Below are 26,160 nucleotides of genomic sequence, written 5' to 3'. Positions count from 1 at the left end.
TAGAGAGTGCATTGCATGATTGATGAACCTTCAGCAGAACCCCACTGATAGTCTGCTCAGCGGCAGGACTGCAATACGGTTACTTCAGCGGCTCATTTAATGGGAAATGCTTGAGCGTTTAGTTTGTAAAGTGCCCTCATTCTGCTGCTTAGGATCTGCAGACATTCTAATGGCTAAGATGCATTCAAATGAGTAACTCTTATACAGCACTGCTTACTACATCACTCACTAGGGCTTATTTGCTAAGAGAGATGCACAACTGATTCTCTGTTGAAAAACAGGTTTAGGGTTATGCCCCTAAAATGGCAACCAACACTATTTTCATCATATATGTAGCCAAATAATTGTAATATTTAACATTTACTCATACCATGGGAAGATTGTTTATATTTGCTGCAGTATGGACCTTGCATGGCCAGTTTGAGGCCTATAAAAGCAAAATTGTTGGTTCAGGATTAAAACATATCATTCTTATATGAAGCATTGGTATTCCCTCAAATCTGGCAACGTGAAGTTTTCCAGATGTTGTCCCACTACAAGTCCCACCACCAGCCAGAGCTATCAAGCATATCTGGGTTTGCTACCCTCTACAATATCTGATTTACAGATAACTACTACCATCCAGTGATATTTAAAAATGCAAAAGAATAATGGCATTGGACAAAATCCAGATTGGACTCCTAGAAAACTGCAGATGAGTTTACAAAGTAACCCCTGCAGCCTCGCCTGCTGTATGTTACAGGGGACAGTAGAGGGGGCTTCTCCATATACACTGTCTTTTCACTCTGCTATTCTCCATTCAGTGACTCAGTGAACTTCAGACATGAATAGGTTTGGGTGGTCTATTCATCTTTGAGCAGCAGAATAACAGGGACCACTCCTGAATAGAAAAGCAAGTATAGTTGCTTCTTTCCAATCTGTGCAGCAGAGATTTTAAAACTGTATTTTCCACAGCTGCTATTAAGCCACAATTTCCTTTTGATTTTACCCCAAAGCACTGCTGCCATGACTCCCAGTCAGTAGTTGCTGGGGCTACTAAGATTTACATACAAGAACAGATGGAGAGCCAGTTCCCTGCCATTCAGCACACCTACTCTCTATATGCTTATCTCTATATAAGTCTTTTGATGCTATGCTGCTTTGCTGGCTTAGGTCACAAATTACCCTAGACATTTTCATGATATATGTTCTATATATATATATATATCTTGTCTGACACCCCTTTATTCCCTATGTGTTTACCCTTGCCTTTCAGATTTATCTTTGATTTTAAGATCCCAGATATTGCAGATTTATAGAAACTAACATCTATAACTGCATAATTATCCATAATTCTAAATTAATAAATTTAATTATACATACTTTATAATAAAAAATAATGATAATTATGATAACACTGGTACTTATTTCTTACATTAAAGGGTAAAGTCTGTGTTGCAAAGCAGAGGAACATCATGAAAAGTTGTAAATATGATTTTTTGTTAACTAAATAAAGTAATTCAATGCTTTAGATTTCTCCATTTGTTAATATATTAACAGAAAGACTTATGTCAAATATAAGAGTAATGAATGTCATTTGCTGTGGGCTGTAGGTCAGCTGAAGCCGGAAAAGCTCCACAGAATGCATATGAATGCTTCCAGCATCCCCAGCATTTTTTGGACTTGAAGGTACATTGAAGTAGCAGCACCAGGTGATTCTAAGGCTGAGTAATGTCTCCTTGGCCTGTTTTTGGTTATATAAACCTGGGCTATCAGATGGTAGATATGGGGCTTCTGGTAGCTTGTAGTGAACTGCTAGCAGGTTACTTAATTTTGTATAATTAATGTCCATGCTTAGGAACTTTCTTGCAAATAATGAAAGTGGTGCAGCAGTGTGTTGGCTTTATATTCTTGGAACCCTCCATAAATAAGCACCGATGATTCTGTGACAGCTATATGAATGTAAGAAAGATGTTACCCATATGATAGAATATATGAGTTACATTTCTGTGACGGCTCCTGTGTAATCTCTATATGCCCTTTAGCAAGTCAGTTTATCTTCTTGCAAATCAGGTACCAAAGTAAGATTGTAAGTTCAGAAAGAGATGTACTGTGCCTGAAAAGGATTTGATGTATAGCCCCAAATAGATAGAATTGATTAATAATAACAGATTAATTATGCTTTGGAATTTGATCAATTAGTAAACTCCACCAATATTTTATTGGCTGTAAAGAAACACATTTTATGCTGATGTTTACACCTCCTTTCCTGTAGTTTCTTTGGGAGTTTCCTTGTTAACTACCTACGAATGAATGAATATTGCTTTATTCCACACCTTGTGTTTCAACCCTTTCTCCTTGTAGATTGTAAGCTCTTGGGCAGGGCTCTCTTCACCTCTTGTATCGGTTATTGATTGCTTTATATGTTACTCTGTATGTCCTATGTATGTAACCCACTTATTGTACAGCGCTGCGGAATATGTTGGCGCTTTATAAATAAATGTTAATAATAATAATAATAATAATAACATACATTTTAAGGGTTATTTACAAATGCAGAATTTCAGCATAATTGCAGGCTACAAGGATTTGCACCCACCTCCAGTGGCCATGATGAACACAACTCTGCAGTGGAGGCTGGGCCCCCCGCAAAAAAATCTGTGGAGGGGCTTGGCATGCACAACCACCCCTAACCAGCCCCATTTTCAGAGTGTGGCATTTAGTGCAGTGACATAGGGGGAGATTAGTCACCGCACGACAAATCTTCGTTGTCGTAGGCGACTAATCTCCCCGCAATGCCATCCCACCGGCTAGAATGTAAATCGCCGGTGGAACAGCATGTGCGGTGCCACAATTTGCCGAAGTTGCCGAAGTTGACTTGAGAGGAAACTTCTGGCGACTTCGGCAAATCGCAGCGCCGTGTATGCCATCCCACCAGCGATTCACTTTCTATTTGTAGCGACTAATCTCCCCGTGTGTCACTGCCCTTATGTCACTGGAAGCACTGCAGCATTAGGGTGTGATTCTTTTGGAGCAAGACTGCTGCCCCATTGGCTTGTTTTTAAAAATCTGAAATGGCCCTTATGTGCTAATTTTTGTAAAACACTAGAGATGAAAAAAGAGACTTTACATTTTGAAAAACTAATGATCCCCTTCTGCTTTGCATACAGGAAGTGTTAATGCTCCTTTCTTTTTCTCAACAAGCAACTGCCCTTGTACCAGACCCAATTACAGGAGTGTTTTTAGAGCCCCATGCCACCTGTTGCTGGCTGAAACCAGGTTCTTACCTTGCGTCAGTGACCGATGTACTTGTGTTGTATAAACAAGCAAGAAAGTTGTTAAAATCTATTTAGTTACCAGTCACTGAGTAACCTATGGAGATGTGTGACTAATAATCCAATAAAACCATACAGTAAATATATATACTATTCTTTTTTAAATCTAGTGTTTTACTAAAAAATGCACTCAGGTCAAGATGCAAATTTTATTAAATTTACACAGAAAAATATTACTTTACATTTTTTTATCAGACTTTGTCCCTTCTCATCTCTTCCCTTACTTGAGAATTCAGAATTCTCAAGAGTTACTTTCTTGATTTGCTTTCTCATTACCAAGTCCAAACCCTATCAATGTAGGAAACTTTTTCTTGGTCACTAATACACTTGGTCGAGAAACGCTATGTGATGTTACCTTGTGGGCCCTATAGCCTAGTTTCGACTGCACACATGGCTGCACAGACTTACTTATTTATACTGTATATTTTAGTACAGGTATAGGATCTGTCATCCAGAATGCTCGGGACATGGGGTCTTCCGGATAAGGGATCTTTCGGTAGTTTGGATCTCCATGCTTTAAGTTTACTAAAAAATCATTTAAACATTAAATAAACCCAATAGGATTGTTTTGCCTCCAATAAGGATTAATTATATCTTAGTTTAGATCAAGTACAAGGTACTGTTTTATTATTACAGAGAAAAAGGAAATAATTTCTAAAAATTAGAATCATTTGTTTAAAATGGAGTCTATAGGAGACGGCCTTTCCGTAATTCAGAAATTTCTGGGTAACAGGTTTCCGGATAACTGATCCCATACCTGTAGTAGCAGTTCTTTAAGTCTCTGCTGATTCTGGACAGATTGGTTGTGCTCTTCTGCAGTCAGAGACTCCTGGGAAATTGGGGGAAATAACACATGATGTTCACAGGGTAATGCCACAAATAAAATCAGGTGGGTGGGTGTTTAATTACCATAAGAGGAGAAACAGAAAAAGGTAGGATTTTTATAAGATGGTTTATGGAAAAGAAGGTTTGAAGGGGTGGTTCACCTTCAGGTTAACCAGACCTCGGTACCACAGAAGTTGGACGGCACTGCTCTACATCATACTAACAGTTCAGATAGGACAGACAAGAACAGATCAGATAGGGAGACAGAAGGTTGCTATACATTATACACGTTACACATTGCAGGCCTCTATAAATCACATTCAACAGTTAATAATTAAAATGCAGATTCATGTAAATAAAGATTGGATAACCCTATATTGAAATGGATACTGCCATCAAATAATAATTCTGTTTATTTTTTGTTTAGCTGTCATGTATTTATATTGTGTATAAGTACTTTGCTTCAGTTTCCTTTGCCTCAACTAAGCCTCCTTATCTCTTTAAGCTATACTCTTGCCCAAGCAGCAGTGCAGTAAATGCTTGATCTTGCTTTGTCCTGTGGGATGCAGACTCTGATCATCAGTAGATATCTAGAATTTCTACCATAAAGCAAGGCAGACTTCCGTTGTTTGCAGAAATATACATTGTTAGTTGCATGCCTGAAAAGTACCAATAACTTCCAAAGCTGTCAAGTAAAAAATTAGATTACAAAACTACACAGCTTTACATAATTCTTTGCATAATTTTCAGGTAAAACTTTCCTACAACAGTAAGGCTCATTTGTGAATACACTGTATAGTGCAAATAACCATGTGTGTCCCCACATTGTAGCATCATTGTGCACTCTTCCTTTGCAGAGTTGGGATGGTGTTACTTCTGAGATGCCAGTCACCACATTAATGAAAGCATTAGCACAAGCATTAGCACACAGTTCCCTTGGAGCAAGCCAGTAGCAGCTATTGCCACAACCTGCTGTTAAAACCTTGGAATTCCCTCCATGTCAAGGGTGGGGGTAATTCCAGGTTCCCTAGCATCGGTACAAGGACTTGTTCCTTTTGCAAAATTTATCACAGTGTATGTACCTTTTGTAAATTGTGTCAAAATGTACACAATTGTGTTGCAGAACACTAGCAGTTGCATTTAAACATGAGCCCTAGTATCTCTTTAATTCTAAATTTTTTTTCTCTCTGACAAAAGATCTATTTATTTGTGCCAGTGGTGTGCTTGTTGGTGCCAGCACCCTGGAGCGGTGGACAAATGAAAAGTCTGTCCCCATCTCCTTAGGGCTTATTTATAGCCACAGCCGTGCAAATATGGACACAGTCATTGCATGAATTGATGCCAGGCCCAGACTGGCAATCTGTGGATGCTGGCAAAAGCCAGAGGGGCTGCTGTAAGATGACAGTCACTATTTAAGGCCCTGTGGAGGGCTGTTTGGGCATTTGTGTACTTAAAATGCCAGGGCCTATTTTGTATCCCAGTCCAGACCTGATTGAAGCCATTCATTAAAAACACACCTTGCCTTTCTGCATAGCTGCGCTCAGCACCAGTATGTCATGCCCCCAGCTCTCAAACATACACAAGTTCACCAATGGATCAACTGCCACCTTAACTTTTTACTTGTGCTGAAAGCAGACATCATTTTGACACTGAGCACTGTAAAGGATGCAATCTCATCTTCAGAAAATGTGAGCACAATTCCACTAAAGAACACATACAATTGCTGATTTGTCCCATTGTATAACACTCATAACTGCACTTGTTTTAATGCAAAAAAGGGGAAAACACATGTGTTTTGGGTAAAATACATGGCAGCTTGCATCTGAAATTGCAAACTGTATTTGCTTTTGTAAATAAGCTCTCTTGTTTTGTGCTCTGAATCATTCATGTGTATTTGTTAGAAATGTGGTGTTACCAACTGTTCTAACTGTATATTAGAAGAAGAAACTATTCTTAGGCGGGAACTTTGTATGCCTGCACAATCGAGATGTCATTATGGATTCTTGGAATTTTCTTTCAACTGTTCACGGTACATCACTGATAAAGGATCCATATACTTTTGATTAAGGATGACTTCTCACAGTATTAAACTCTGTGGTACACAGAAAAGTTGCAGCATTCTTTTAGATGAGAATATTTGTCTGCATATACTTTACCATTTTGCCCTGACTTGCATGGGTGTCTTGCATGGTTGAAGCTGAAATTATAAAAAATACCCTTTCCATTATTTGAGTATGTGTGACATATCTTTGCTTTTCTGATTTGCTAACAGCTGAATGGCCCAATTGTCAGCTATACACAGTGATTAATTAACTTGTGTTCAGGGGGCCCTGGAGGTGCATAGATCAAGAGGCCTCCATGTGACCAGTGGAGCAATGGAATGAAGGAGGGGCTGTCATGCATGTAGCCTGCTTTTTTGTCTTTATGGCACTGTGCATAACATCTGTTTGTGTGTATGTGTGTGTGGCAGTATACTGATCTGAGTGTGTACCAGTGTGCTGATCAGCATGTCTGTGCATTTGTAGTATATTGATCCATGTGTCAGTACATGTCAAGGTGTAAATATGGGGCCTGCTCATGTTAGCATGTCTGTGAGAGTGGGAGAGTATCAGAATACTAATCCTTGTGAATGATTGACAGTCGGAGCTGTTTGTGCCTGGATACTCACCAGTATGAGTCAGTATTTCTGATTGAATAGTAGCACACTGAGATCCCCAAGCCCAGGATCCAGCTCTGGCCATTTACATGTATTTATTCATGCCCACACAGCACACTCTCACATAGAAAAATATACTGACAGAGTCACGCTGCCACACACACAGATCAGCATTCTGACACACACACACATAAAAAGATGGATTTTTATATCCTGCCATGTTTATAAGTAGGGATTCATTTCACTTCTTAAATATATTCATTGACATCAGTAACACATAGTGGCATAGAACGTGTACTTAGGTATGATGTAAAGTATGTATTAATACATGAAGGCATTTTTATTTATTAATATGAGGTGGAGCAGTCATAATTTATGAGTTAAAATTAAATATCATCCATAGCATCTAATGATAGATTGTGGGCATAACCACATTTTAATAATATAATGTAGTCTAATGTAGTAGTGTAAAATAATTCTAGTTTGGTTTTACTAAGAATTTTTCAGGTGGGGGAATACCATGATTCTCTTCAACAAGAAAAGCTATAAAAGTATAAAAAATATTCCAAATAATTGAGCAGTAAAATTATTCTTTTTGGGCTATGTACTTGGCTGAAAAAAATAAGTCACAACACTCACCACTTCTTGCTGGTGTAATCCTTTGTTTATTGAGCTAGTTGTGCCACACAGAACCTTTAGGCATGTGTATGCACATAGCTTACCTCATGGGGGCGCCATGACAGATAACTACCTTAGACTTCCTTACCTTACCCTCCCTTTAGAAGGGCAGCCATTCCCTAATGGGTCATTACTGGAGCCCTGGTAACATATCTCTGTACTGTAAGTACTGTAGTGCTGTAACTTATGGTACAGGGGGGCCCACGTATTACATTTTATTATTATTTCCTGGTACTTATATAGCATCGTGGTGGAACGTGGTGGAACACAATGTGGAACGTAGGAGGGAGAGCAGAAGCCGCCAATGCTCCCTAACTTACTCCTTGGAGGAGATTTACTAATCCACGAATCCGAATACCGAATGGGAAAAATTCGGATTGGAAAAGAAAATTTTGCGACTTTTTAGGAAAAACCTTTCCGACTTTGCATTATTTTGGAAGCCTTCCATAGGAATAAATGGCACTGTGCAGCTCCAACCTGGCGCAAGGAAAGTCACGATACCGAAGCTTGAATGAATCTGAAACTTTCGTACTCGTTTCGACAATACGATTTTTCCGCGGCGGCGACGAAAAAGTCGCGGAAAATATACGACAAATTCGCAATGGCAACGAAAAAGTTGCAAAAAACGAAATAAACGCATTCAGACGCTTTTGGTCCGTTCGTGGATTAGTAAATCTCCACCCTTGACTTGCACACTGAAGGACTCCAGGAGACTTGTATTTTATTATATGCACTGATCAGAAGAACTTATGTAAGTGCATTACTTTTAAAACTTATTTTAATAAATTGTATTACACTCTGGGCTCTGCCCCTGTTTCTTAATTACAGAAAAGAAAACTGAAGGTTATATGAGGAGCCATTCTGTTACATGTATATATAAACCTACTTCTAGTATGTTAATGGGAAATTGGCACAATTGTGTATAAAGAAACACAGAGCACAATATATAATTTGAAGAAAGCACTGGCACTTTTTTCTCATCTCTGCTTAAATTATAAATAAAACACAAGGGTGTCAAAATAATTTGTTTTTAATACGCTGGTTGTTTTTTCTTATTCCTTTGTAGCCTATGGCGCTGATCTGTGTTGATAAAAATTTGAGGATCAGCTTTGAGGAACTGCGATTGGATCATCAAAAGGGACTTTCTAAAGTGAACTTTTCCTTTGAACAGTCTTCTATTGGTACTTACAGTATATAGCATCAACACATTAACACATTATTTCCTTCAGGCTCTGCCCCAGTGGAGCTTTCAATCTAAGGTCTCTATTAAATTCACACACACTATGGTCAGTTTTATCAAGAGCCAATTAACCTGCCTGTTTGATACCAGTAGGGTTGCCACCTTTCCTTAGTCTTTTTACCAGCCAGAGCAGAGATGGGTCCACGAGGTAGGGAATATATTGCTAGTAAATTTGTAATAGTGGCCCCAGACCTGGCTAGTATTTTACTGACTGGGCTGGTGAAATACTGGCCAGGTGGCAACCCTAGACACCACACCACTGCAAGGCCGAAGTTATACTCACTGAACCACTGTGCTGCCCATTTGTAAGTAAAAAAAATAGTTTCTAATGTCCTTCAGCAGGCAAGAGCCCCTCCTTATGGCACAATACCTAGAAAACTTTGCTGAAATCAGTGGTGCTTATGAGCATCTGTACCAGACAAATTGCTTGGGAATCATAGGTTAGAAAGGATATAATAGGGATTTAGTATCAAGGAAAGGAACATGCATGCATGGCAGTGTCAATACTGTCCAAAATGGAGCCAGGGTCAGACTGGGCCACCGGGACACCGGGAAAAATCCTAGTGGGCCCGGCGGCTCAGACCCGACCCATGCCGGCGCTCCCCCTGTCTGACCATTCCTCCCATGACACGTTAAATTTATGCGCACTCAGGGAGGACATCAGGTGGGGGACCGTGTGGAGGGTTAGTGGGGCTCTTGGGGGGGGGTTAGGGGACCTGGGGCCCTGCACCCCCCCCCCCAGTCCGACCCTGAATGGAGCCTAGATTTTGTCAAATTACATCAGCCAGTGAATGAACGGGCTGTGCCTTTTACTCCCACACTTCTTTCTGTTGCAGTTAGTATCTGCAATATTTCCCGTCACATGATCAGAGAGACACAGCACAGCATAAAATTGAGGCTTAAGGTAAAAGATATACGGCAGATGCCAATTTGATAATATACTTACCTATTAGAATATTCATTTTCTGTTTTAAAGAAGAAAGAAAGGTAAAAACCAAGTAAGTTTTATCAGAAAGGTCTATGTAAATACAGGCATAAGCACTCACAGAAACGCTGCACTGACTTCTTTGAAAAAAGATTTCTTGTGTCTGTAATTCCTGTGCCAGAGACACGCAGCTCTCTGCTCTCTGCTCTTTCCTGCTCCCCCCTTCCTCAAGAATGCTAAGAACTCACTCCCCCCCCCCCCTTAGGAATGTGGATCTGAGCCAGTCAGCAGGAAGCTGACTCATAGGGGCACATTTACTTACCCATGAATGTTCCAACGGCGTCCGAATGCGTTTTTGTCGTAATGATCGGTATTTTGCGATTTTTCGCAAAATTTTCGCGACTTTTTCGTAGCCATTCCGAATGTTTCGCAAAATGTCGCAACTTTTTCGTAGCCGGTACGAATTGCGCGAAAAGTCGCAACTTTTTCGCAGCTTTCGCGCCGAGTACGAAAGTTTTGGATTCATTCAAGCTTCAGTATGGTGACTTTTCTTGGGCCTGGTTGGAGCTGCAGGGTGCCATTGAGTCCTATGGGAGGCTTCCAAAATCAAGTCTGAAAGTTTCGCCCGCCGCTTACGAGCGCTCAATACGAAAAGTCGCGACAAGATACGAGCGAATCGTAATGGTTACGAAAAAGTCTCGACAATTTCCGAAAAGTCGTAAAGGCAATGAAAAAATCGCAAAAAATACGAAAAAGTCGCAAAATGTTCGTTTTCCAATCTGAATTTTTCCAATTCGGATTCGAATTCGTGTCTTAGTAAATCAGCCCCAAAGTCTTACTAACTGAGCATGTTCACTTGGTCTGCATGTCTGTGCAGGAGTGAGGCATTATGGGAACTTTCTTTACATAGCTCAGCATTTTTTCTTCCTGTTGGGCTTCAGATCTTCTGAACAGGTGAAATATGGGGAGACTTAAGGGCACTATTGAGATAACTGAAGGTATTCCTGCAGCTTGAGATTAACTCTTTATCAGCCTTTCCTTCTCCTTTAATTGATAAGGTATAGTTCTCCAAAATGCACTTATAATACCGCATTCAGTTATTGGGAGCAAGAGCTATAATGCTCTGTGACAAAATGTTCTTTTTTTTAGATATATATATAGCACTAGTATCACATTGGAAGAAGAATATCATATTCTATTTTTATTCTGTAGAAATGGGGCCCGATGAACATTTCTGAGTCTCCAGAAACAGTTAAAATAGTCCATTTGTAAGTCATTGATATGGATATGGAAGGAATAATTGACTTTTCACACAACAGAAATGTTTTGCTCAGTGACAATACCACAATTAGATATTTCTGTGGCAGTTTCAAACATACCCTGTAATTATCTGTTCTCTTCTACATCTGCATATACAGCATGATGAGTGTAGGTAGTGGTTCCCAGCAGGCTTAGACCGGCAATTTGTGGATTCTGGCAAGTGCAGAAGGGGCTGCTATTAGATTCCACATACATCCACTATTTATTGGGCTGCTAGCTGGGTTATTTGAGCCTCTTTGTGCTTGAAATGCCAGGGTCTACTTTAAATCCTCAGTGTGGACCTGGTTCCCAGGCTGTGGGACTGGCCCCATTTCTGCAGAGAAACCAACCTTGAGGAGTTATGCTCTGGGGTTTCATACCCTGACCATGAACCAGCCCAGGACTGATCTGCCTGAGGCAGCAGTAAGCAGCCAGTTACCAGTTGGCAAAAACAAAAAAAAAGCAAAGGAAAGGGGTTAGGTTTTAGATGCTGTTAACTGGGAGTGGGTGCTTTGGCTATAATTGCAGGTAACCAGATAGGGAGGGTACAAATCAGGGTGACATCTGAAGATTTCATGTAAGTTTACATGTTGGCTAGTGGGACTATATGCAATGGCTGGGTGGCGCTGCCTGAAGGTAAATGGCTGTTTGCTGTCCATGATATTCATGGAAGCCCAACTTGAAGGTGGATTAGGATGAGATATGGGTAAACACTGTCCTTGATATACAGCCCATTGACTGATACAATCTGTTTTGTATACCAGCAACCTTGCTATGAACTAAGGGGCCCATGTTCCAAGTTAGAACTAAAGGGAAGGCTTCAGTCCCAAAAACTGCAAATCATGCAACTGGCAGCACACTGGTATACATAAAAGGATGACAAGTAAAATCCACAGATCTATATGAAAAATATTGGTAGAGCTCCAATGTACCACAAACTGCAAATAATAATCTCATATGGCCAGAAGAACCATTTGCACTGTCAATGTACATAAATGCTGGCGCCCAGAAAGGTTTCTCTTGCTGTACAGCAGACACATAGCACTGTAAACCTTTGTGGGCTCATCCCTACTGCCCCCATCAGATAGGGCCACAATGCTTGCCCTTGTAGCCTAGTAACCACCTTGTTGGTGGTCTAATCTGATCAGGTGGCCCCTGGACCAATGACTGAATCACAAGTATTTTTGTGAAGCTATTAGGTTGGCACAAAGAGCCATAGTCCAATGCAATCCTTAACCAATGGAATTTTGCAACCATTCCAGGTGATATATAGATGAGCATGAAGGAGCGGCAGTGATCCCCTTTGATGACATTCCTGATATAAGTGGTTTCATTTTGTTTTTCTGAAAATCAGTTATTTTCTTGTCAGTCACTATGATATACAGTGCTGTCTGGCAATTTTTACATATACTTTAAAATGCATTTCATAGCTCTCCTTACCATCCTGACTGAATGATTGGGTGACAGTGTTTGTTTTAATCCTGTATCATGGTCAAAACTGAGATAAATTCACTGACAATTTTATTTAAAGTCTCTAAAGCTTTAATCACATAGAAGCAGATATTTTTACCATTTAGGTTTATTTTCCTTCCTGCCGTTGTGAATCATGTTTTGTCAGATCAGCAATTGCTATGTCTGACTTCAACAGATAGCTCCTTCATTATAGAGCCGCATGGGGCAGAGAGCTCCAGTGGTGTGGGAAGGATAGGGGCCCCAAACTATAAATTAAACTGTTAAATTAAACTATTATAAATTAAACTATAAATTAGAAAAAATGCAGTGATGCCCAACCTGTATCTTTTGTAGCTATTGTATATCTGTAAAAATGTTTTTGGATTTTATGGGGGCTTCTGACTATCTCTATTACTAATATGAAAACCACCATGGATAGATGTTTTGCCAAACCTCCTTATAAATGTATGCAGGATCTAGCTGGTAAAGTATGGAGATACCCCTACATGGGTTGTCCAAATATTGCTGATGTACAATTCACAACATATGAAGGGTAATAGCATGCTGGAAGGAAGTTGTAGCCCAAATACATTAAGGATGGATTTTTAATATAAAGCTATTTAATGCAAGAAGCTTATTCAATAAGCATCCTGCCTGCCCTGTGTAATGAAAACTTTCAGAGAGCTAAAACAATTGGGTTTGTGTAGTAAAAGTCATTAGGTTTGCCCAGGTGCAACCCATCAACAGGCAGCATTTACTTGACACTTTTTAAAAGCAAATCTCTTATTGGTTGCTATGGATTACTACACATGGGCAGACATAAGGCTAATGCCACACAAAGCGTACGGCGCATATTTTCGGCAAGCTGAAAAATGCTTGCCGAGAATACGCTCCATACGCTCAAAACTCCCTCTAACTGTGCCTTGCCAAAAATATGGGCCATACACTTTGGGGCTGATTTACTAACCCACGAATCCGACCCGAATTGGAAAAGTTCCGACTTGAAAACGAACATTTTGCGACTTTTTCGTATGTTTTGCGATTTTTTTGGATTCTTTACGAATTTTTCGTTACCAATACGATTTTTGCGTAAAAACGCGAGTTTTTCGTATCCATTACGAAAGTTGCGTAAAAAGTTGCGCATTTTTCGTAGCGTTAAAACTTACGCGAAAAGTTGCGCATTTTTCGTAGCGTTAAAACTTAAAAGGTGCAAAGTTTCGCGTAAGTTTTAACGCTACGAAAAAAGCGCAACTTTTTGCGCAAGTTTTAACGCTACGAAAAATCGCCAGATTTTACGCAACTTTCGTAATGGCTACGAAAAACTCGCGTTTTTACGCAAAAATCGTATTGGTAACGAAAAATTCGTAAAGAATCCGAAAAAATCGCAAAACATACGAAAAAATCGCAAAATACCGATCATTACGAAAAAAACGCAATCGGACTCATTTCGACCCATTCGTGGGTAAGTAAATCAGCCCCTTTGTGTGGCATTAGCCTTATGCCTTTTATTATATTTCGGAAGTTAGATGCTCCTCCTAATCTTTAATTTTAAACACACCTTTGCAACTTTTCAATTGTTCTTCAATTTGCCTTCCTTTTCAGACTTATTTCAGTTTTCAGTTAGGAGTATATGACCCCCAGCAGCATGAGGCTACAATTTTATTGTTACTTTTAATTACTTACTATTATTTAGGCCCTCCTCTATTCATATTCCTGCCTTTCTTTCAAGCCACTGCTTGGTTTCTAGAGGTGGCCATACATGTAGCAATAACGATCGTTCCCACCCTCCATTGATGTTCAGGGCTGAATTGTCAGATACAGGGCTGATCGTAGAAACAATCGAAATTCTATCTCCACCTGCCGATTCAGCCCTAAACGTAGATATTGCTCGGGTGCCTTCAAAATCTTTTAACCTGCCCTATCGACGAGACGACCGATATCCACAGCCTTTGCCTATCGGTTGTCTCGTCAAGCCTCCATACACGCACCTTTTATGTATACCAGTGTGCTGCCGGTTACATGCTTTGTTAAAGTAGTAGTTTTTTGGACTGAAGCCTTCCTTTTAGTTCTAACTTGGAACATGAGCCCCTTAGTTCATAGCAAGGTTGCTGGTATATAAACACATTGTATCAGTCAATGGGCTGTTTATCAAGGACAGTGTTTACCCATATCTCTTCCTAATCCACCTTCAAGTTGGGCTTCCAGGAATATCAAGGACAGCAAACAGCTATTTACCTTCAGGCAGCGCCACCCAGCCATTGCGCATTGTCCCACTAGCCAACATGTAAACTTAAGCTGGCCATACACGTAGCAATTCTGATCTTTCGTGCGACCATTGGTCACACGAAAGATCGTTCCCACCCTCCACTGACGTTCAAGGCTGATTAGTCAAATTCCAAACTAGAAAGTTTCTTAACAAAAAGCTAAATACTGTGCAAACTGTCTCAGAATAGCACACTCCACTTAAAGTTAATTTAAAGGTAATATAACCCCTGTAACATAATATAATAATTGGCAAAGTGAAAGTTTACACTAATCTCCATATGTTAAATAGCAGTGTGATTACTAATGTAGCTCTGGAATGCAGGATTCTTATTGGAGTCTTGCCTCTGTAAGTCTGTTTGTGTGACTGGGAAATGAAAAGGGAACATATTACACATTTTATTAAGCAGCTTTGATGAAAAAGGCTTTGAATTATTATATTTGTAGCATTATCTAATCAGTGTTCTCTAGATTAGTGTGCAGCATTTTTAAAAAGTTGAACTTCACTGACTTTTTGTATTTTGTCATTTGTAATTGTTGAGTTACTGTGTCTGCTTCCCTCAAGCAGGTTGTACGTACTCATAATCTGGGCAGGAAAGAATCACTTCCCTCTGCAACACTATATCAGTCCCAAAGCATGTTTCCTCTTGATGAAAAGTTCAAAAATCAATCTTCATTTAATGGTTATGCAAGAGGTATAAGGGGCAGACTTTCATGCGCTGGAAAGGACTTCACTAACAGTATAGAAAACACAAGGCTTATACATTTCGTGTCATACGTACTTGGATCAAGCTAATAACTAACACATTGGGAAACATCCTCTTAAAAAATCCCAGGAATTCTCATTGGATGAAATCCAAGCAACAGATCAGCAAAGCTTTTGTTCTTTTTGAGAGAAATTAGACAATTTTAAAGGGGAAGTAAATAATTACTGTAGCATACAATTGGGATATATGAACATATCTCTGACATAATTCCCTTTAAATCATCCAACAAATAAATAGCAATCAAAATTTTAAATTAGATTCTTCTTAGATTTTGAAAGAAAAATAAAGGTTAACTAAAATAATGAGATTCATTTTATAAATCAAGCTTAAAACATAATTAAAGAAATAGACTAGAAATACTACACATAAAAGGAGAACTAAACCATAAAATTGAATATGGCTAAAAACACCATATTTTATATACTGTTCTTACTGCACCAGCATAAAGTTTCAGCATCTCAGTAGCAGTAATGATCCACAAATTCAAACTTGTCACGGGGGTCACCATCTTGGAAAGTGTCAGTGACACTCACATGCTCAGTGTGCTCTGAGCGGCTGTTGAGAAGCTGAGCTTAGGGGTCGTCGCAAATTATCCAGTAGAAAATTACGTTGGCCTGGCATATAAGCTGATGCAACAGGACTGATTATTAAATGTTGATGGGTGTCTGAGCTGCCATGTAGTAATTATCTGTATTAATTAGCCTTATATTGTGACATTTATATTCTGTATATACAGTATATTGTTAGTTGGTCCCTAAACTCAGTAAGTGACAGCAGCACAGAGCATGTGCAGTGAATCAGCAGAAAAAAAATGGGGGACTACTGGGGGCAACTTTGGAGGCACAGATCTTCCCTGCTAAAGGGCTGTGTTGTAACATAATTCTCCTGCCGCACAACCTGCTGCCTCTTCTGCCTACCCTTAGCTTTGGCCCTGGAAAGGCAAGGTGCAATGTGCAAAAAACAGTCTTAATCCAAGTGAATTGCTGCAGGTCTGGGGGCTGTTTCATAGTGCAGAAACATGCAGCTGGCCCTATGGATACAGCGCTGCCTGCATTTTTGAGGGGCACATAAGGGGAGGCATGCAGACATCCACCCTCCAATCCCCAAAAAGCACATCGTTCAGACACATAAGTTAGGGAATAGTGATGGATGCTGGCCCTAACAGAACTGGCCTGCTCCCACTGGTGTTGAGGTCTGCACCTTGCCCAGAATTTTTTATATCAAGCACAAGGTGCACAGTGCATCCTGGTCATAGTTAATTATGTCTATTATGTTTTAGGCTACTTTACTAGCCCAAGAGGACAAGGCCCGTAAGCAGCAAAGATTTGCGCCTGTGTGCCCACTAGATCCCCATGCCATGTGCTCTGGACTGTAGGGTGCCTAAGCTTAGGAACCAGTTAAGAAATAAACAACATAAATAAACAATAGAACCTGATATTTTTAGCAGACTCAGAAACCAGAAATGGCCACTAAAATAGATTTATTATGGCTCCTGGAACATCTGTAATACTTAAGGGAACTTCATTCTTCTGGTAATTTATTGCAGGATCTCCACTCATTGCCATTCCTGCTTACTTGCATGACTGATAAAACACATGCATTTATTTGTCCATGCCATTTGGACTCAAGTGATATGGAGTTATGACTGCCCCATGGGGGAAGCAGAGGTTACCTGCCATGGACATGGGCTAAAGAGGTCCTGATTCTGCACCATTACTTCCCTCTCAGACTACAGCAGTGGCTGAGGCTGTCTGTCCTCATCTGACACCAACGCTGCCTGTCCAATTCTGAGACATACCCCAGCAGGCCCAGACTGGGACAGGCCTTTATATATAAATCCCCACTAGCCCAATAAATAGTGAATACCTATGGTATCTTACAGCAGCCCCTCTGGCATTTGGCAGAATCCATAGATTGCCAGTCCAGCCAAAAATCCAACAAGGTCACACTAGACCTGTGATTATTGCCCAGACTGTACCAATGTGCAGAGTAGGACTGGGGGGTGTGGGGCCCTCCGGGGCTCCCGCCCAACGTCCTCCCTGAGCACGCGTTAGTTAAACGCGTCGGGGAGGAACGGTCGGGCAGGGGGAGCGCCAGCAAGGGTCGGGTCTGGGCCCAGTCCTACCCTATCAATATGAATTTCTGGATCATAATATGTTGAGAACTATGATGGGCATAGGACATTTTGATCACCAATGCCCTATTTGCCCAATAGATAGATAGATAGATGATAGATAGATAGATAGATAGATAGATAGATAGATAGATAGATAGATAGATAGATAGATAGATACCATGAATTTAACATAGGCAAAAGAGAGTGAACATATTTCTACCCACAAATGCATCTCTTACTTCCACTACATCAATGACTGCAAATTAAACTATTGTTCATTTTAGTATGTGCATTCCTTGCCTTAACTGACATTTGATTACTTCTAATTACTCACAAAATGTAAAAAGTTAATCTCAAATATTTTAAAAGAATTTTCTTCTTACAAACTCAGGGAACTACCAAATGACTGGTCTTTTTATTATCAGCTGATAATATTATTGCAACCTTCTCCCTGTTGATCTTGACACTTGTCCAATCTTGATCTCTTGTCCAATTAATGTAGTGAAAAGCTGCTACCAGAGTCATCTACCTTACCTGCTTTTTCTCCTCAACTCTGCTTCACTGTTGAACCCTACACTGGCTCCCTTTACATTAACATAATAACTGACTATAAAGCTTCTTCAACAATTCACCACCATGGGTCAGGAACCTATCCCTTTACTCCTTTGTGTTGATTTGTGTTTGTATATGTTATATATTTTTTAACAAAACAATTGCCCCATCTTATTCCCACTGCTACTATAAGCACCATTTCACAATACCATACCTGCTATTCCACAGCCCATTCCCAAATGGTATTTTCCCCACAGCTATTATAGGCACCATCTCTCCCTACTATACCTGCTATCCCACAGTCCCTTCCCAGAGGCTATTACCCCCACTGCTACTATAGGCACCATCTCTCCCTACTATACCTGCTATCCCACAGCCCCAGTCCCTTCCCAGAGGCTATTATCCCCCCACTGCTACTATAGGCACCATCTCTCCCTACTATACCTGCTATCCCACAGCCACAGTCCGTTCCCAGAGGCTATTATCCCCACTGCTACTATAGGCACCATCTCTCCCTACTATACCTGCTATCCCACAGCCCCAGTCCCTTCCCAGAGGCTATTATCCCCACACTGCTACTATAGGCACCATCTCTCCCTAATATACCTGCTATCCCACAGCCACAGTCCCTTCCCAGAGGCTATTATCCCGCTGCTACTATAGGCACCATCTCTCCCTACTATACCTGCTATCCCACAGCCCCAGTCCCTTCCCAGAGGCTATTATCCCACTGCTACTATAGGCACCATCTCTCCCTACTATACCTGCTATCCCACAGCCCCAGTCCCTTCCCAGAGGCTATTACCCCCACTGCTACTATAGGCACCATCTCTCCCTACTATACCTGCTGTCTTACAGATGCAGACTCTTCTCAGAGCCTGTTATAGGGCAACACTTCTTCAGAGCCATGGTATCCATACCACCTGGACCCCACTAGAGACTTCTTTGAAAATAAAATGGCTAGGAAATGAACTATTAGTAAAGAAAATAAATATGCACAGTACATTGAAATATCATATTTTGTGATTTTATCAAAAGCAGTACGATGTACAAGACGTTTACATTGCAATGGCTGGGGAGAAGGCACACACTCACTCTGCCTGACTAGCACATGCTCATTGGTGATAAATGAAGGGAAATCCTACAGAAAGTGAGTCAGTAGAATAAAGCAGCCATTCAGAATTGGCTCTACTGGATCATTGTGTTTACATATTGTGGCACCAGACGGTACCTTCCTTAAGACATAAAATCATTCCGGCTGCATCACACACACGCACATCCCCACATCTTGTGCAGTTCCATCCCAATCCCATCAAAAGGGCTGTTATTTAGTGTACTTACCCTTCTGATTTATGTGTATCCAGCAATAATAAAGGGGCTCACTCCTTACTGAACTCTGCTTTGCCTGCTGTGTAATTCTCTGTAATACTTTCCAGCCAGGAGCAGTAAATCAGATCTGCTTATCTCCTGAGCACAACAACCTGCCTAGTGTTCGGCCTATTGCTTAATATCTTTTATTGCTTATATATATATATATATATCCCTAAACCATAGCCAATGCCTCGGTACGACCGCTGTGGGAAGGGCCTCTATTACTGGTTCCGATTAGTAATATTGTTGCTATTTTCTATTACTGGCTCTAAATATATGCTACAATGAATCATCACTAAATGTGACCTTATATCTCTAAGTTACAGAGTCGGGCTAAATAACAAGCAACTATGGGACACTGACCGGGGGAGAAGGGCCATAATTTGGTGCAGATTCTTGGCCAAGATGCGCAATCTCTGTGAGTGTTGGAACAGAACCGCTACAGAAAGTCTGGTTGTGCGGATTAAGCCAATGGGGTCTGTGTGTGGGGAGGGGGATTTACGTTCCTATTATTTTCTGCAGTGGATTTCATCGCATTGATTTTTTTTTCTTTTGTATCTCCAGTTGAGTTGTGAGAAATAGGAATGTTTCAACAGGATAAAGTCCTGAGTATATTACAGCAATGGGGATGTGCTCTGAGTTGTGTTTGTGCACAGTTTGTGAAGGCTGAAGAGGTTTTGGTGTGAGTGGATCTGTTTGTCAGTGCTGTGTAATATGAATGTAGTAGTGTGTGTGTGTGTGTGTGGCCATAGTGCAAGAGTCATTGTAGCTGTGTGTTTATAGCAGTATGTGGAGTCTGTTGGGTGCTATGTCTGTGTGGTGTATGTGAGAGATTGTGTAAATGACGCAGTATGGTGTCACTGAATTTGTTTGTATATGTGTGTGATTTATATATGGGTGTAATACATCATATAAAAAGTGCATTGTGTGCTATTTAAACCTCAACAGATTCAAAGAGTGTGCCCTGCGCTGCTTGCCCTGCCTTGGCAATGTTAGCACTGGGCTATGCTGGGGGTCTGCACTGAAACATCACAGCTTGCCTTTCCATCTGAAGATTGGCCTCTCAGAACTAGCAATCATTTGCCCTGTCTTGGATTAGCCATTGCTCAGGCTGATATAATAGGAAAGGAGGGCCTTTGTGCTGCAGCAGAGGGACCCACTGCCCTCAGCAAGATAATGGATACCCCTTACAAAAGCACTTCGTCAAATGCTGAACAGGCCTGAATTGGCTGCTCAATATTCCAGGGTTAGGGAGTGTCCAGCTACTCAGCTGTACCACTTGCTATCACACTGTGTCTGGGAATAACACAGACTTGCTTGCTGGCAATGGCATTTTGATACATTTGTGGGCAATAAATACAAGTATCATGCTAGTAACAAATTGTACAAAATGTGTGTAGAAATTGGGCTTATAAGGGTTAACCAAACGCTGTACCGCTCCAGCCAGCCCAATAACATGTATGTGCTTTCCCCACTAACCCTGTTTGCATCGATTTGGTTTTTGTTGAAAGGGAACTTTGCCCTAACCACCTGCTCTGTGAGATGGCCTTTAGACATTAAAGACTAATAATGCAACCGGTTTAGATGTATCTTTTACGTACATTCTCTGTGCTGTGATACCAGTTGTAAGCAATGGGGGATTTACACAGCATAGAGTGTCCTAGGCACAATATCATGGCACAGAGGCACTACATAATCATAGTACAAAGGCATCTTACCATAGCACATAGCATCCTGTATTAACTGTATGGGTTCCATATCCTATTGCTTAACTATAACCTGGTAAACAGACACCAAACCCTACTTCATAGATATAGGCACCACATGGGGGTTCATAAGCACCATATATACACAGACATCGTGTTCCATTGTATAGACCTAGACATAATACATAGGCCCCATAAGCACAGATTCCTAGTATACAGGCCCCTTAGAGATATAGACACCATATCCTAGTACATGGGTACCATAAAAACAAAATTAACATATCCTACAGTATAGGTACTCTATACTATTAGTATAAAGCATAAAGTCATTGACACCATATCCTAGTCCATAGCCACCATATCCTAAAATATAGGCACTATATCCTAGTACATTATTACTATGCCTTATTATACTACACAGGTACTATATATACTAGTAGATAGGCACTATATCCTAATTCATAGGAATCATATAGATAACATATCTTAATGCACCATGTCTTAGTGCATGGGCTCTATATATGTACCATATATTAATGCATAGGCATTGTATAAGCTCCATATCCTTAGGCATAGGCACTATCTCCTAGTACATAGGCTCTATATTTGTATCATATATTAATACATAATCATCATATAGCCACTAAAACATAGGCACCATCTCCTAAATACATAGGCTGTATATATGTATGTATTATATATTAATACATAGGCATCATATAGTCACTAATGCATAACCACCATATCCTAGTGCATAGGCTTTATATATATTCTATATCCTAATGCACAGTCTCCACATAGGCACTATTTACAGTGCATAGGTTCTGCATAAGATCAAGGTTGCAAGAGAACCCCAAAGGATGATGATTCTTTTAAATACTACTTGCCAGGATTGTTTGCTCAGATCCCTGTGGTATCAAGGGGGTTACGTTTTATATATTCAAGGGTAGATCTGCAGCATGTTTACATCTTACAGAACAGACTCAGTTGGTTTGCAAGGGTTTCCTTCCTCACACAATGCACTGTGTGTCCTTGTGGAAAGCAGGACATTGCTTTGTGAAGGGACAGATACCCAGAGGACTAATCAGAATGTGAACAGAGGTTTCCCCTTTACATTGGGTCCTATATTTCAGTAACCCTTTTTCTACCAAAGTGTGTTGTGTGTATAAGGGAAAGAAAGTGCCTAGACACATATTCGAATATTTACTATTCCTCCACCTCTATCACTTTGTGTGTGTCAATGTATTACTTTTTTTTATAGAATATCTATTTATAGAGGGGGGCATTCTCAGTAATTATGCGAGACCGATGTTTGGGCCCGAAGACAAAGGTACAATAAATGTATCTTTGGGCCCTTGATTTTTTACTAGGCTGCAAATTTGGATGAACCATATAGAATAAGGCCATATACTCCCAAAAATGTAGGATCTAATATAAATATTTATATATATCTAATATATATATATATTTATCTAGTTAATACATACAAATACGCCCGCTCATATTACCATAGATATATGTTTCCTATGGCTCCGTTTTGCCCACTTTTTTACATTGAATCGGATTTTTTACATTTATTTTCCCCAGAAACCAATGTCAAATAGTAAATTCAGTATACATGCTGTGTTTGTGTATGTACTGTGAAGTAGCCTTGTGTGTGTGTTTGCATGTAAATACATGTATATATGTATGTATCTTTGTGTACTGGTGTGTGTATATATACAAGATTTATGCTTTTTTACAGGCAAAAAAAAAAAAAGAATCAGATAGTTCTTATCCGTTGTAACTTCCATTTTATTGGGACAAATTAATGCTTTGCAGTTGTACAGTGAATGGCTCTGCATTTGTGATTCCTGCACTTCATAAAACAATAAACACGTAGTTGGTGCGTTCATTTGTATCCTTGTGCTGAAGTGGGCTGACTGTTTTCCTTTTTTAACCAAAACATTAAAGGTCAGATATTCACTCAACAGGAATTTGATCTCTTTTCATGGTTAAGTGTAGGAGTTATGTTAGCTAGCCAAACAAACAGGGATGCGTAGGAAGAGAATTGCTTTGAATAGAAAATAATCAGATAACCGTGGGTCTGTACAACCGCCCCTTCCACCCTCGCCTGCATTACATTGCTAATAATTGTCACCACTGAACTTCCATTCCTCATAAATTAAAAAAAAAAAAATGCAACATTTCAACCTATATTAATTAACCCTTCATAATACTGTAGGCTTACCCTGTAAACGAAATGTCATAGTTTTAAAAAAGCCCTTTCTAAAGAATACTTCGTGTTTCAACTCAAAAAAACACTGGGCTTCTTTTTTTTTTTTTTCAATTTGTACACATTTGATTGTCGTTTTTTATCTTTTTTTAATGAATTTTCTACAATTGCTAAGCTTTAAATTCCAAATGTACATCTAATATACAAACGTTCATGAAGGTATTACAACGAAAGCCACACGAACGTATAAAACAAGCATTTAAAATAAGTGAAGAGTTGTTATTGCAAAGAAATCTAATTGACAAATAAAAAAAGAGACTCCTCACAGTTTACATATTGGGGGGGATAATTATCCGTTGTAAACTAAACTAGCAAAATCTTTAACTTTTATTATGTGCAAAAAGGTTCAAATAGCAAGAGCCTCTATATTGTGCAGCTGGTGAGAGATTTGTGGAACATAATTGTGTCCTGCTAGTTTAGCCTACTGAGATACACTACATACCTTTTGTTCTAAATACTGCTGAAATGTTATCAGACAATTGAAACAATAAAAGTGAAAATAGAACTTTTCAAAATGTCAAAGGCCCATTGTGGAAAAAAGCTACATTTTCAGTGGAAATTCACATTTCTGCCTTAAATTTAACATCAAGGATATCTTGAGGCTCAAACACCAGTCGCAATTACAACTCTAAAGTCTCTGGTGTTTTAATTACGTAGAAGAAAATGTAGCCACAATGGACTTGATTCATTTTTCCAAGTTGCACTGATTAAATTTCACAATCATCCACATAAATACAATAAGACAAGGATAAATAATGATACAAAATATAACAAAGAAATAATAGTTTTGCCCTTAAAAATAATAAATACGTTGCACTTATATCAATGCATCTCCGACACTGCTAAATAATTCATAAATTAACTTTTTTTTCTGAAATTAGATCATAAGCAAGTCATAATCCCCATTTTCTACTCATTTGGTCAAAAATAATTAAAAAAACAAAACACCTTTTGCATGACGCGCTGGCTAATACTAGTCCATCTAAGAGACTTACCTTCAAGTACATTATTTAAAGTTTTATTGTGCCTTAGTTCTCACTTTATTGCACTGTCATGCTTATAGTACCTAGGAAAGTCCATTGCTTGGTGGGCTAGTTACAGGGTCTGGAGGAAGGGATGGATCTGCTGAAGAAGCCCAGACCCTCCTTCCAGCCGTTGGCACAATCACAATAAGGTACATTAATTTCCATTCAGAAAAAAAGTGAGGTAATTAAAAGGAGTACGTTTTATATCGCTGCTCTTTCTTTCTCTTTCTCCCTTCTGCCAACAGTTTCTTACAGATGTGTGAGTTTGGGGGCCTCCTGCATCCTTCCCTGAGTTGTGTGATGGGAACTTAGATCTGTGTATGTGGGGTGGGGGTCACACGGTCCGTGGTGGTGGTTGCCTGGAATCTGAGCCGCACAACTGTAGTCCACACTGGCAGAGGAAGGGTGGGAGAGGTGGCCAACGTTGAACATTGGGCCAGAAGCTGGCATGGAATCAACAAAGTTCCCTCCAACATAAACAGGGCTGCCCTGCAAATTGGGGTTGGCAAAGCCGCTGTTGCCCTGCATGGTGTGGTGCTCATACTCTGCCCCAGGGTATCTTTTCTGCTGGGGTAAGCAGCTGCTCAGAGGTGCTGTGTAAGCAGCCAGCCCATACATGTTTTGTTGGGATTTGGCAAAGGAGGTTGGAGAAGGAGCATCATAGCTGAGGCTATTCACAGTAGGAAGCTGGCTGGAATATCCCACATGGTTGGACCCACTGAGCGTTGGGCTCCTGTCTGGGGACTGGCCTGCGGGGGAGTGCATGATCCCTTTGGCTTTCTGATCCTTCTTATACTTCATTCTGCGGTTCTGGAACCAGATCTTGATCTGGCGCTCAGTGAGGTTCAGTAAATTGGCCATTTCCACCCTCCTGGGGCGGCACAGGTAGCGGTTGAAGTGAAACTCCTTCTCCAGTTCTACCAGTTGGGCGCTGGTGTACGCGGTGCGGACTCGCTTAGAGGAAGGGCCGGTTGGGCTTTTCTCCTCGCAGTTCTCGCCTGGGTTGGGGGAACAAAGGACACGATAAGTTGGTGGCAAAATAATTCCTTATTCAAACAATGTCTATGTATATAAATCGGTTTATAAAAGTAGTTTCTAAGCAATTTCACATTAAAGCACATACGTTTATATGAGTATTTGTTCGTTAATGTAGTGTATTCACTCTATATGCCTATATATAGTCTATATATGTGATATATTGTCTTGAATAGCATAAAAACTGCAGGTTTCCCGCCACTGGCAGTAAATAGGGCGATAGTTCTACAGCCCCCCCCCCCCCTCCCTGTGCCACACACAGACACACACACACTCACACACACTCACAGACACACACACTCACACACACACACACTCACAGACACACACACACACACTCACTCACACACACTCACACTCACTCACACACTCACACACACACTCACACACACTCACAGACACACACACTCACACACACACACACTCACAGACACACACACACACACACACACACTCACTCACACACACTCACTCACACACTCACACACACACTCACACACACACTCACTCACACACTCACACACACTCACACACACACACACTCACACACACACTCACACACTCACTCACACACTCACACACACACACTCACTCACACACTCACACACACACACTCACACACACACACACTCACACACACACACTCACACAGACACACACAC

At 40.3% G+C, this 26,160-nt stretch overlaps 1 protein-coding gene across 6 annotated transcripts in view; it reads right to left on the bottom strand.

Annotated features, from left to right (window-relative positions):
- Positions 1-22,939: 22,939 nt before the first annotated feature.
- Positions 22,940-26,160, bottom strand: part of hoxd3 (homeobox D3) — a 41,277-nt gene continuing 38,056 nt past the window's right edge. For all 6 annotated transcript variants that reach the window (XM_004917733.3, XM_004917729.4, XM_004917732.3 and 3 more), the window contains one exon: positions 22,940-25,461. In XM_004917733.3, coding sequence (XP_004917790.1) covers positions 24,713-25,461 — 749 coding nt within the window. In that variant the 3' untranslated portion in view covers positions 22,940-24,712. The remainder of the gene's footprint in view (positions 25,462-26,160) is intronic.

Source organism: Xenopus tropicalis, chromosome 9, assembly GCF_000004195.4.
Source record: "Xenopus tropicalis strain Nigerian chromosome 9, UCB_Xtro_10.0, whole genome shotgun sequence".
In the NCBI taxonomy this organism is placed as follows: domain Eukaryota; kingdom Metazoa; phylum Chordata; class Amphibia; order Anura; family Pipidae; genus Xenopus; species Xenopus tropicalis.
Note: the sequence above shows the minus strand (reverse complement) of the source record. Positions and strands in the feature narration are given on the sequence as shown.